The following is a 14,287-nucleotide window of genomic DNA, read 5'->3' on the forward strand; positions in this document are numbered from 1 at the left end:
GTTACACCAGTCCTTTAGGCACGACCATAAAACCAAAGATTCCACCTGTGTTCCCTCACTTCTTCCAAACACTTGACGGGACTGGAGAGCTGGCTTTGTTGGGAGCACCCTTGCCACCCAAGCAAGGGGACCTAAGTTTGAATTCAGCATTCACAGAAAAAGTCAAGTATGGCTGCGAGAGCCTGTACCTCCATCCCAGGGGAGCAGAGACAAGTGGGTCCTGGGAACTCAGGAGTCAGCCAGCCTATCTGAAATGGGAAACTTCAGTCAGAAACTTTGTCTCAAGAAAAGAAGGCTGAGAAAAATAGCGGACACCATGCACCCTCCTCTGGCTTCCACATGGCTGCACACTCATGTGCGTGCATGCTGCACCACACACTCAATGAAAAACACGACTGCACACCCATGTGCATGCACATTACACCACACTCAACGAAAAGAAAAACTTTCCAGGTATCAAGTATCCCAGCTGTATATTAACATTTAGAGACACTCCTTGTTTCTTCTGATTACATCTCAGGAAGTGAACTACATCACTTCTTCATGACCGCAACCCCAAAGTCAGGGGAGTATTGTCATTTTTTTTTAACTATTTTTATCTTATGTGTATGTGTGTTTGCCTGAATGTTTACATGAGTACTACACGTGTGCAGTGCCTGCAGAGGCAAGCAGATGGCACAGGATCCCCTGGAACTGAACCTATGGTACGGTTATAAGCTGTCATCTGAATGCTTGAAGCAGAACCTCAGTCTTCTACAAGAGCGGCCAGTGCTCTAACCACTGACCCACATCTCCAGCCCCAGAACATTATCATGTTGAAAGTTACTGAAATTTAGTCAACATTAGCAAACAAAATAAGTTCAGCACTTCAGGGACTCTAGAGCAGTGGTTATCAACCTGCAGGTCACCACCCCTTGGGGGTTTAACAACACTTTCACATGGGTCACCTGAGACCATTGGAAAGCACAGATATTTACATTACGATTCATAACAGTATAAAATGACAATTATGAAGTAGTAACAATATTAATTTACAGTTAGGGCCACACAATATAAAGAACTGGATTAGAGGGTCTCAGCACTAGGAAGATTAAGAACCACTGCTCTAGACTTCTATTATGAATACTGTTTTCCCCTAAATATTAATATTTAATTGACTAAATTACTGTCTTATTTTCTATTAGAAGTAATCGCCTTATTTGGCTCTACAGTCTTCATGGAGTCTGTTTAAGTTCACGTAGTCTTGAGAGCTCTTTCTCTCTCTCTGCTCCACCTTCAGAACTCTCTCTCTCCCCCTCTCTATCTCTCTCTCTCTCTCCCTCCCCCACCCCCATCTTCCCTCTCTGTTCCATCTCTGTTCTGCCTCCACCTTGGCTTGTGCATTCCACTGGCTTCCCTTTAAAACAGATTCTCACTTTCTTTATATCTTTAAGGATCCTATCTACTCTGTCTTGTATAGTGTACATGAATTTTCAAAGGAATTATTTAAACAGAAGAGAAAGAAAATTTCTACGGTGGACCAAGGTTTGTGAGTAGATCTCTGCCCACCGCTGTCTTGTACACCTGTCCTTTCATTCCCCCATCAATAATCCTATCTTTCAGTTATCTAATACGTGTGATCTTGTCACATATCAGAACTTACAGCCCAGAATAAGGGAACAGAAACACTAAATGTCATATATATGCACATATGCACATATTAGATATATACATACATATATAAACATAAATATTATGGGAGTTTATAAAGCAGTGAATTTCTTTCTAGTTCTCAGGGAAGACTCCTGAAACACGGTAGGCATGAGTGGAGCTTGGAGATTGACAGATTTCAACAGCTTCAGTGAAGGACTCATCATGTAGCGGGGGCAAGACACAGAGGAGATGGGTATATTGCTTTGAAACTTTGATTCCACCCCAAACTCAGCTTCCATTGGCCTAAATCTGACAAGTGTTTCAGGAGGTGAGGAGATGGGCTCCGTGTTCCAACCTGTTTCCTTGATAACTCAGAAAAGCTCTACTTTTCAAAGGGCACCAGAACCCAAAGTTCAGAAAATAAAGATGGCCTCTTCTCTTCTCCCCTCACCATATCACCTGACACAAGGGCATGAAAACACTCTAATTTTCCTCAGGACTTTATGCAGGAAAAAGTTTCATTTCTGCCCTGTGAAATGAAAGTGACACTGTGCGTCTCAACTTAGAGCCCTAAGTCTAAGCTGTCTTCTTTGGGTCTGACTTCCATGTCTGCCTCCAGGCCAAGAGCAGTACCTTCACTGTCTAGAGCCAAGCCTTGAACTAGTCTAGACAAAATAAATGGAGGGGTTTTCTGCTTCATGCAGGAACATCCAGTGGAAATGTTTGAAATAAACCATACCAGTCCTTAACTCAGACAGACCCCAGGCCTTAGGCATAGATTCTTCCTACTGGCAAAGAGAGATGAGCAAGGTTGATCTTATCTCTCCCTGCATCCTGAGCCAATGTGAGTAGACAGGGCACCTCAGCCCTGCTAACAGACAGATAACATTTTATGGACATTCCTTTCCTGCTGCCTGTAATGAAAGCTCTGAATGGAGCCCCTCCCTGCTGAGGTCTGGTGAGAACCCAGAGGCCAAAATGCAGGCTGATTAACAGGCATCACAAGCAGTGACTCAAACGGTTCGTGATTTCAGATGAAGCTTGTTATGGTGACTCCACAATTAGGACTTTAGCCCACGTGGCCCACCAGTCCTTCAGGAGGCCATACCAAGCATGGTATAAAAGTCCCCACCTTCCTCGATTCCACAATCCACATCCTTCGTTGAATCTTGTTGAAGAGCAGGTAAGCATTCTCTCTCTCTCTTTCTCTCTCTCTCTCTCTCTCTCTCTCTCTCTCTCTCTCTCTCTCTCTCTCTCTCCCCCCTCCCATGTGTTCCATCTCTTGGAGGCCACTATTCTGTTCCTATCTTAGACTAAACTTTCTACAATTTTTTTAGACATCTTGCCTTTTCAATGACCACTTTTAACTATCTCATGTATTCTGTTTAGTGTATTGTAGCTGACTTTATAGATTATTAGTTCAGTTCTGTGGTAGGACCAGAGCTTTCAGCTTGTGTCTATCCAGACAAAAGCCAGGATAATATTTTCATCTCAGAAACAAGTGTCAGAGGGAGCTGAGCTAGGGATGTAAAAGAAATGAATAAAAGTCAGTCTGGGAGGTAATTATCTTCTCCTCCATCCCTCTCTCAATCCTCACCCACCCACGCCTTTCAAGTTCCCAGCTTGGTGCTTTCAGTGTAAAACAACTTAAATCCTCTGTTTATTCTCAGGATCTTCAAATCACCCAAGATGTCTTTCAGTGATCAACAGTGCAAGCAACCATGTGTGCCACCTCCAAGTCTTCAAAAGACCCAAGAAAAGTGCCAGGCACAAGCTGAGGAAGTGTGTGTTCAGGACCCCTGCCAAGACAAATGTCCCCTCCAAGCTCAGGAGGTCTGTGATCCTCAGTGCCAAGAGATAAGCCAAGGAGCCTGCCCACAGCAAGGCCAAGATCCATGCCTACCTCCAAGCCAAGATCAGTGCCTGCCTCAGTCTGCGGAGTCGTGCCAGGAGCTAGCCCAAACAAAATGTGTGGAGGAGTTCCCGCAGAAGGCCCAGGAGCAGGCTTCCTCCCAGGGCAAGGCAAAGTAGCTGGTCATGTGCCACCTGGAGTCAAGAAGATGGCCAGCAGAAGAAAATCCAAGCCCAGTCCCCGCTCGGTGACCTTCTCCTGTGGATATCTCCGTATAATACCTCTTCTTGTCTCCTGACTTCCTCAGTATTTCAGGACTCGGTCTGTACCTCTGAAGATAGCTCTCTGATTCTTATCAACCTCTGTGAATGAGTCCTCTTCTCTGCAGCTGGTGGATGACCTCTAGTCCAGGAGAGGTGGGGCTGTCCAGGGAGACCACCAAAGCCTAACACAGCTCTCTTGCGGCAAAAATTCAACTAGCCCTTAGTACCCAATGACCAAGGATGCCTTCCTCCCTCTTTCAGAGTGCACGGCTTTCTTTCAAACCTCAAAAGAACCTGTAATGGCTTCATGCTGGCTATCAACACTACAGCAGGTGTTAAGAAGAGGCCGGTGGTGTTACCAACTCAAAAATCGGTGTTACTGTTTCTGCATCCTAACAAAAAATGGTTAGACATTGTAATGTGGTTTGTGCTTTGTAAAATTGAAACAAAATGTTTTAAAAGATTGAATTCAAACAGTCAATAAGGAAACACAAGTGGGAAGCTTGGGACCTCTGTCAGTCTTGGTGCTTCATGGATGGTCTGCTTTGAACCATTTGGCTTGAAAGGGCTTTGGATGCCGTGTATGGTCTTTAGTTAGTGTCTCTGTGACAGGAAGTGGCTCGTCCCCAGCTTCCTTGCCTTTCTCTCCTTGGTGAAAGTAAAATATGTAATAAAGCTATTCTTAAAACTGACGTGCTGTGTGCCCTTCCCTCACCTCTGCTGTTTCTGTGGCAACGATAGTCTCCTTTTGGAAGGAGATCTGGGGGAAAAAATAAAAACATCTCACAGGTACACAAGACAGCAGCAGCAGAGAGAGAGAGATCCCCTTTGGAGCGTGTAGACCAGCCCACTCAGCCTCTCCAGGTTCATCTACACACATACTTCACATATTAGACAACACACCAAAAAGCTGACATCTCCCCGCCCATGCTGAAAGCCTCGGACCGGGTCCTTTACACTATAGTCTGTTTGCTCTTTGGCCTCTTTCCAGAGGAAAGGACTGGATTGGAGGGAAGACAGTTGTCTGGAAGAGGTACCCCAAATAAACACACCAACAGCCACAGACATCAGAGAAAATAAAGGCGATTACAGGAAATACAACCTAGGTGGCCTGGCTTTGTCCTGGTGCTCCCTCACCTAGGAACAGAACAGAGCTGCAAACGTGTGAGAGGCCAAGGAAACGCTGGGCTGCTATGAAAGAGCCAAAGACTGTTTCTTCATGAGTGCTCTCACCTGTGGGGAAGGTATAGCAAGGCTTGGCCTCAGAACAGAACGGAAACTCCTTACCCAACCCCCAACTCCTCCCCACTCAGTCTTGAGAGAAGGAGATGGGAGGCCATGTGGGGTCCACTCCCAGCTGTTTAACTCAACTGAAGACTCCTGGCACATGGATCATACTGGTCTCTCAGACTTAGAGATTTTCTAGAATAAGTCACAAATACGACAAAATTTGAGGAAAGGTTTCAAGAGGCCATGTGGAACCATATGTTATTATGTGTGGATAGTCTAGGCCAAGTCCTGAGGCCTGTGTACATTCTCAACAAGACCCTCACACAGATTCAGGAAGGTCAGTCACACTCTGTTAAGGAGCATTCTTGACCTTGCATAGGGCCCCATAATTCTAATGCAGGTGACTCTGACTCCTTAACACAGCCCTCAGTGGCCTGACAGACGTGTATGCCGCACTCCAGGGAGATCAGGGGGACTGTCTCTTCATGGATATATCATCCGCATAAGCAGGACTCAGTCGTTCTCCAAATGCCGGGCACTCTGCCAGGGGCTGGGGAAATGGTGAGCCGAGAGGTCAGTATCCCTGTGCAAAGACAGCAACTGGCTTTCCTGCCAGCCGCTCTCACCAATAGCTTTTTTCCCAAACTCCCCTGGACCTCTCAAGTTCATGAATTTCCCTAGATGTCAGAATTACCATTTTCTTGCCCCGCTGGCTAGTTAAATAGTTTTTTTTAATCACCCATTTTCCACACTGACAATAATTCCATTGATCTCCAGGGTCTAGCTGGTTCCCAGATGAATCTTGCCCCGACACTTCTACCAGGCTGACAAGTCTCACACTGTGTCTCTAGCTCGGCTCAAGTACAGCAGTGGTCTTTGTTCACCAACACTAAGGGCACACGTTGGAGTCCACGATCAGATACCCAGACCCTGAGAGGAAGTGCAGAGCTAAGGAGCAGGGACATTCCAACCACATCAGATGGAAGAAGAGGCCCATGATTACAGGGGAGGCTTCCGTGATGGGAAGGGTACCAGGCTGCAGATGGCAGATAGGAGAGGAGACGCCAAGCTGCTGGCAAAGCCTTTGTCTAGCTGTCATGGGAAGATCCACACAGCTTTGTGCTCACAGAGTTCTGACCCAGGCTTCACAGCCCATGCTCACAAAGCCCAGAGGCCATGAGGACAGCTAAGACCAACCACATGCCAGCCGGGTTGCCCCAGCTGACTGCATGTGTAGTGAAGTGTAGTGGGTAGAGACGCAGTAGCAAGGAGATCCCCAGTCCTGTGATTTCTGGGTGATAGTTAACTGGGTGCAGGGCAACAGTGGACCTGTGGGGAAAATACAAACTGATAGAAGTTCAAGGGAGGCTGATGTGGACTCAGTTACTGTTCAAAAGAGTTATGGAGGGCCTCTAACCACCACCAGTGGGTAAATATGGAGGGCCTCTAACCACCACCAGTGTGTAAATATGGAGGGCCTCTAACCTTGATGGCTGGCTTAAGGAATGTAATCTAATGGTTTTTTTAGCAAGGCAAGCGGATTAAGAGAAGGGCAAGACCTGTCAGAACCATGTTTGCCTTGCTCAGGCTGGTTAGGACCCCATCACTAAGAATAAAGGAAGCACTCAAAAGAGGTCGCTGCCTTGCCTCTTGGGCTCCATGTAACTATGCTGGTCCCAGGGATCCGGACCACTGTCTCCCAAGGCTTTGCAACTGCCTGTGTGGGAATAACATGTATCTGGACAGCCCAAGAGAACCCAGGTGTCCCCTGAAGCTTGCTACTCTCTTTACCTGACTTCATAGGGCCTGAGGTTCAGGATACCCTCATAGCTGACCAACGTTCAACCTGCGAGGCGAGACAAAGGAAACCCTAGCCTCTGAGATCCATTGTCATTCCTGGTGGAACAATCCACTCATCTTGGTTTACCTAGGAATTTCCAAATTTTCACACTGAAATTTCTGCATCCTGGGAGCCCACCCAGCCTTGGGCAAGCTGGGGCATTGTCCCTCATGGTGCCCCTGCATACAAAGATGTGCTGTTTGGTGTGGCAGAAACACAGAAGGGTGTCCATATTGGAGCAATTTACAATCCAGGAGACTTTTCTGGAAAACTGGAGTCAGTGTCAGGTACCTGTCCCTTCATACGCCCATTCACTGTGGTTGTGTAGGAACTAGACCAGCAGGCAGATGCCCAGGTTCTTACTGTGTAAATACAAATCGGCAGGTCCTGATCCAGACAGCTGATATACTGGGGGATATGCCCTGTCCCTCCATCCCCATTGTCATCTAGTCTGGACTTTTCCACTAACGCCCTTCCTTCTCTCCCATAAAAACCTGCCTTGTAGCAAAGCTGACTGCAGGATGATGCAGGCAGGCTGCCCCAGCGCCTGCTCAACTGAAGCTTCCATTTCTTCCCTCTTCCCAGGCCTGCCTCACGGCTTACCTGATTCATCTTTCTCCTTTCCCAACAGCGCCACCTAATGGCCACAGAGACACTCGGCCTTCTGCAGGACACATTACACCTGGCGTTACTCAGAAACTGCCTCACAGACTGGTCACAGCCAATAGGCCAGCCAGCGGTGCGGGGAATGGAGAGTAAACGTTGGTGCCAAGGAAACAGAAGCTGCAATGATTCCTGCAGGACACGTGGCGCTGCAGGACCTGTTCCGGATGCTATGTTTGATGGCTGGCACTGATCAACTTTTACTCCTTCGAATAAATTGGAGCAGAATGGGGAAGTCTCTGAACACATTGTTTTGTAAATCAGGATTAAAAAACTTTCAAACAAATGGCCTGGGTTATCATGGAATTTTTTTTTTTTTTTTTTTTTTTTGGTGTAGGGGGAGAAGGGGCTAAATTCTTTTCAATATTTCACTTTGTCATCTCCTTTGCACTTGAATTGCTTGTTGGTTGCCTATAGTTTCGTTTCTCTCTGACCGACACCAAACAACTTCGGCTGACCAATCACTAAAGCATAGCCACATCCAAAAACATAGTACAAGTTTCTTAACCCTTTAGCAGACCCTGGCAAAGCAACAAGTGGGAACTGTCGTTCATGCTGTTTGCTTTCGCTGTCTTACCCACCTCACGGACGGAAGACCCTGGGAAAAGGTGGTTAATGAAAAGCCCCAGGTGGTTAATGAAATGACCTGACTCTTCCTGAGTCTCAGGAGCCCATGTTAACAGAACCTAACAATAAAAATATTTCAGTATGACCAATAAGCATAGGAAAATACTGCTTAGCCCACTGTCCATCAGAGAAATAGAAATTTTAAAACCACCATGCGACATAGCACAATGACTAAAATGCCTGAAATTAAAAGGCAGAATGCCAATGTTGATGAGGCTCCAAGAGTGCAAACCGGAGCAACCACTTCAGAAAATTCTTTGTCAGTAATTACTGAAGCCAAATATTTGCATAGCCGATAACTGCAGAGTTCCCTTTTAGCCATGGGTCCTGGGTGTGGGCCCTTAAAGTTTATACAGGATATTCGTTCCAGTGTTACTCCCAATAGCTAAAGATTAGAAACAGCCCAAATTCCTGCCAATGGATAAATAAGGACACCAATGCAGATGAGAGTCTACTGCACAAAGCAATATGGGTGAATCCCACAAAAATAATTTAAGGACGGAGTGCTGAACATTTCATTTTAGGAAGTGTTAGTTGAACCATAAAAAAAAATTGCTAGCTATGAGAGGCAAAGTTTCCTATGTTAGCCCATAAAATCTAGCCTAAGATGTTACTCAGTGGGAGGATCTTTAAAACTATTTTAAGCACACCATAGACTCAGGAATCAGATTGCCTGGATTTAAAACTCATCTTTCTCAATACTTGTGACATTTTGAGTAAGTCTTTAATTTTTCAAGACTTGTAGTTTTGTCTATAAAGTAATGATAAGAATGTGACTGCCTCTTTTGCTTGTTAATATAGATCAATATCCATAAAATGATTAGAGAATATACATTTGCCTTCACTGTCACTTTTGAAAACTTTCTACATACCAAGTTCTCTCCTGGGTACTAGGCATGCAGTGATGGGCTTGCAGTGATGGGTATGTAGTGTTAGATTTGCAGTGGCGAGCATGCAGTGGTGGGCTGCAGTGGTGGATGTGCAGTGGTGAGCATCAATGGTGGGTGCACAGTGGTAGATGTGCAGTGGTGAGCATGTAATGGTGGGTGTGCAGTGGTGGATGTGCAGTGGTGGGCATGCAATGGTGAGTGTGCAGTGGTTTATGTGCAGGGGTGGGCATGCAGCAATGGATATGTAATGGAGGATGTGCAGTGGTGAGCATGCAATGGTGGGTTGCAGTGGTGGGCATGCAGCAATGGGTATGTAATGGTGGATGTGCAGTGGTGGACGTACAATGGTGGGCATGCAATGGTGGGTGTACAATGTTGGGCATGCAGTGCTGGGCATGCAGTGGTAATTTGCAGTGGTGGGCATGCAGTGGTGAGTGTGTAATGGTGGGCATGCAGTGGTAGGAGGCAGATACAGTCCTATACCTAAACACAAGCTCCAGGAGAAAAATAAATCAGTATATCACTCATAGAAGTAAACATATAATTTAAATTTTATTAGAGATGGAAGAGAACTCTTTGGTATATAAAGCAAGGAATCAGTGAATTTTTCAGGTGAAGAAAAAATGGGAAAAAATGTGATTTTAATAAACAAAATATTGGGGGGGGGAACTGTATACACACACATGTGCAAGCAAAGACATACTACAAAGACAGAGAGAATGTGACTCAAAATTGTAATAGGAAGGATTGTACACAGAACTCAGTTCCCATGAAATTTTGTCTAAAAAAAATACAAATGATTGAAGTTTTTAAGGCAGAAGATTGTCGTTATCTTTACATATTTAAAATATCACTCTAGTTAAAGTATGAGAACAGACTGTAGGAAGCATGCAAAAAGGACAGCAGACAGGTTTTACACACAGTTTCTAGAACAATCACTGCCTCACATTGGCTACCATTTGTTGAACTAGGACAGATGGAGGAACGGGTTTGATTGGAACCAGGAGCTCAGTTTTTAGTGGACTTGAGCTGAGATGTTTATAATACCCGAGCAACTACAGAAGGCGTTCAGTCAGAAACTCTGGAGAAAGACTGGGGAATCTACGCTGAGCCATGATTAAACCAGTAGTGCCTACATTTTAAGGTGAAGAGGTCACCTTCTGCAGAATATAGATCAAGAAGGCTGAAGACCAAGCTCCTAGAAACCCCCACCACAGTGGGACTGAGAAGCACAAGAGGCCTTCCTGAGATAATAGGGGAAAGCATTGACTTCCAAGATAACTCAGGAAGGAAAGAGTGCGCAACGATTCTCATGCTACCAAGGATCAAGAAACAAACCGACTCTGAAGTGGAAAGGACATCCTGAGGTGGGGACAGTGTCCCAAATCAGCCACCCAGTGATGGGCACCCTGAGTGGGACATTGTCCCAAATCAGCCACCCAGTGATGGGCATCCTGAGGTGGGGACAGCGTCTCAAATCAGCCACTCAGTGATGGGCATTCTGAGTGGGACAGTGTCCCAAATCAGCCTCCCAGTGATGGGCATCCTGAGTGGGACAGTGTCCCAAATTAGCCTCCCAGTGATGGGCATCCTGAGTGGGACAGTGTCCCAAATTAGCCTCCCAGTGATGGGCATCCTGAGTGGGACAGTGTCCCAAACCAGCCACCCAGTGATGGGCATCCTGAGTGAGACAGTGTCCCAAATTAGCCTCCCAATGATGGGCATCCTGAGTGGGACAGTGTCCCAAATTAGCCTCCCAGAGATGGGCATCCTGAGTGGGACAGTGTCCCAAACCAGCCACCCAATGATGCCTCGGTCACGTGCTATGCACCTACTCTGTACGTCTGAGACACAGCATAGGTCACCATCCACCACTCATCAGGTCCCTGTAGGCAGTAACAGGTGAACGAACAAGTCACTGATAGCCTGAGGGCCTAAAGCTGTTAATAACTTGATTAAGATTGTCTCATTGGTCTCTGTGCTTCCTATTGTCATTTAAAAGGTGAGCTCTCAGCCCGCTAATCCATCACCTGTTACCATACTTCCTGCCACTGTAGTGATGAACATTTATCCCTCTGGAACTAAAAGCACAAACAAACCTTTCCTTCTATTATCCAGCCAGTAAATGTCGCCAGCACCAGAATCCAGACTGTCAGACTCCAAGGCCCATATTCTTGACCTAAAAGCACAGTCTTAAGCCAGGAAAAAACTTCTCCTGGCACACTCTCACTCAGGCTCCATGTGGCATTTTGAAGACTATTCTATCTCCAATGAATCTAATGCCTAACAGTCCATTCAAGCACCTGTATTAGAAGTGATAGGTCCTCCAGAGCACCTAACCAGAGTATAATGCACCTTTAGGTGACTCCTTCTGCCATAGGAATGTATGTTTTCAGTTAGATTTGTCTCAGCTGCACAAAACATAACTCTGACAATTTGTGCTGTAAGTACCAGGTTAGATGCGAGCTTAGTCAAGGTAACAGAGATAACAGGTACAGTTTGTGGGCATGATGATGGTGATGGTGATAATGGTGGTGATGATGATGATCATGATCATGATCATGATCATGATGATGGTGATGATGGTGGTGGTGATAATGGTGATGATGATGATGATGGTGATGATGGTGGTGGTGATGATGATGATGATGATCGTGATGATGATGATAGTGATGATGGTGGTGATGATGATGGTGATGATGATGAAAGAACATTGGAGGTGTGGTATCTGAATGAGAATGTGTCCCATTGCCCTGTGTATTTGAACACTAGGTCCTCGGTTGATGGTGGTACTATTTGGGGAGGTTTAACTGTAGTCTTGTTGGAAGGAGTTTATTACTGCTCCTATTCCTTCTGTTCTATCTCTGCCACCACTACCACTGGTCCCACAAAAACCAGCAAGATTAGTCAAATTGGCGAAGTAGCTGTTTTCAAGTCCAGACCTCTCCCCACCTCTGCTGCTGGCGCGGCAGCTCGGCAACACGGTGACTCACGGTGCTGGGTAATTTTCCTCTCTACTTCATGTATGAAAGAAAGTATAAATGCTATGGCCACACGGATGTAGTTCTGTTTTAAATGTATGTTCTACATGGCCTCTATGTCTCTTTTGTTATTTATGTCTTTAAAATTCCCATGACTCTGAAAATGTTGTCTCTCTGTACAACACTTGACTGCCACCATTTTGAGTGAGGACAGGTCAGATGACCTCACCACCATCTTAATTAAGGGAAGGTCAGGTGACCAAGTCCCACCATCTTTACTGAGGTATTCCCTGCCTAGTTCCACAGTTTACTTTTTTGTCTCTAAATTCCTCTTACTGACTCTCTTGCATATATGATGTGTGAGGTAGCATGCTTTTGGTAGGGCCCACTAAAAGCATCCACTTTGCCCAACTCCTGTTTATTGTGTGGTGTGTGTGTGTGTGTGTGTGTGTGTGTGTGTGTGTGTGTGCATGAATGTAACTTTAGTTAACTATGTATAAACATAAGTTAGCTTTAATTCTGTGTGTATATGTGTATAAAACAAATTCAACTGAGTGTAAATGTGCGTATATTTACTGTTAAATGTTAAATAATTGTTTGTTTGTTATATCTCATTCCAGACTACAAAAGCATGCTTTAAATTGATATGTACTCTTAAATCTCTTACAAAAATACAGTATATTGTCTTAAAACATATTAAGCTACTTTTTTACTATTGTCAGTTCAACCGCTAAACTTCTATGGCAAACAGTTTTTTCTCCTTTGTCTTTTACAAGTAAAAATCTCACCTGTTAAGTTGAGATCCAATATAGTCAAACTTGGACCCAGCACTCCAAGCAGATTCTATACTGCAGATATAACTTATATATACCCTATAAACAGCCCTCAACTTCTCAGAGATCTGGGGAAAATGGCATTTAAATGTTTAATTATTAAAAGATTTTTCATGGGCTAGAGTGATGGCTCAGCAGTTAAGAGCACTGGCTGCTCTTCCAGAGGTCCTGAGTTCAATTCCCAGCACACCTGCACGGTGCCTCTCAACCATCTATAGTAGGATCTGATGCCCTCTTCCAGCACTCAGGTCTACATGCAGAGCACTCATACGTAAAATTAAATAAAGGTTGTTTTTTTTTAAAAAAAAAAAAAAAAGACTTTTCATAACAGAGACAGATTGGCTCCTAGCAGCACTCTACTTCCTTCAAAGAAGACAGAAGACAGATGGGCACAGAACAACAACCATCCTCAATTCGCTTCATCAACTGCCAAGTGCTGACCACTGGGCAAAAGTGCCTTTCATCTAAACTGAAGATCTCCAGACGTGGACAGAATTACTGGAATTAACAGCCTAACTTCTCAGGTCAAGGTAGGCTTGTCTTCCTACATATTTTCTAACACACAGGATCTTCTAAAGCCTGGCAGACCCTGCCCTAAACAGTAAAAGGCAAATATGACCCTCAACGACCATGGAGGACCCTGAGAAGAAGCTCTAGGTAGACAACCGAGTAAGTTCTCTGTCATTTTTTAATCAATAATTGCTCAAGTAAGATTTTGTCCTTCTCAAAGATCTCTGATGCAGTTTGACAGCTGAGAGATTTTGTCAGTTTAAAAATGACAGCCACACCAAACAAATTTCAGTAAAATACAAATACAAGTTATTAAGGTGTGTACCTGCAAGTTATAAAGATGTGCAGACAAATACAAGTTATCAAATCTCTCACGCATGCTGCCATTCATAGTCTTAAAAATACTTTTCATTGTACAAAACTATCTGTCACAGTCATTCTGGTATAAATATGCTGCTGTTTAAAACTTATTCTTTTACAAACTCAAAAAATTCTTGTGAGTTCCAGGGAGCTGAATTGAAGGATCCACCTTAAAACAGATCAGATACACCACTCTCAATTCCTTGGTCATAAAATTCTTTTTTTTCCTAAATTTAGCTTTGTCTTCTGTTCTGCCAACACCTTGCCAGGTTCAAGAGACACCAGACAGTTCCATACCACAAATTCTGCATAGAAGTAAAATGACCAGCTACCCCAGGATGTGACCAGCACCCAGCTTTCTCAGGCGTCCCCCCCCCCCGCCAACAAAGATGACACCTACAAATAAGTAGGAAGCAGTCTTGAGAACCCGCTGTCCCAATTCTTTTAACCTGTTGTGCCTAACTCCTCGCCTTTTTATTATAAGAAAGAGATGGGAATGTTATGATTTGCTGGCCTGACCTGTCACCTGGGTACCCTGTCCCTTTAAGAGACAAGCCCCACCTACTTCCAACCCCCACCCACCCACAGAGGCAAGCAGATCTCCTG

At 44.9% G+C, this 14,287-nt stretch overlaps 1 protein-coding gene across 1 annotated transcript; it reads left to right on the forward strand.

Annotated features, from left to right (window-relative positions):
- The first annotated feature begins 2,678 nt into the window (after nt 1-2,678).
- On the forward strand, nt 2,679-4,439 carry Prr9 (proline rich 9). The gene is made up of 2 exons (XM_085678273.1): nt 2,679-2,815; nt 3,303-4,439. The coding sequence occupies exon 2, from the start codon at nt 3,322-3,324 to the stop codon at nt 3,661-3,663; it is 342 nt and encodes a 113-aa protein (XP_085534399.1). The 5' UTR covers nt 2,679-2,815; nt 3,303-3,321; the 3' UTR covers nt 3,664-4,439.
- Nucleotides 4,440-14,287: the final 9,848 nt, after the last annotated feature.

Source organism: Myodes glareolus, chromosome 17, assembly GCF_982192425.1.
Source record: "Myodes glareolus chromosome 17, mMyoGla1.1, whole genome shotgun sequence".
In the NCBI taxonomy this organism is placed as follows: Eukaryota; Metazoa; Chordata; class Mammalia; order Rodentia; family Cricetidae; genus Myodes; species Myodes glareolus.

Bases quoted from the DNA above. Each gene is read 5' to 3' on its own strand.
- Prr9 (XM_085678273.1), top strand. From the start codon at position 3,322: ATGTCTTTCAGTGATCAACAGTGCAAGCAACCATGTGTGCCACCTCCA.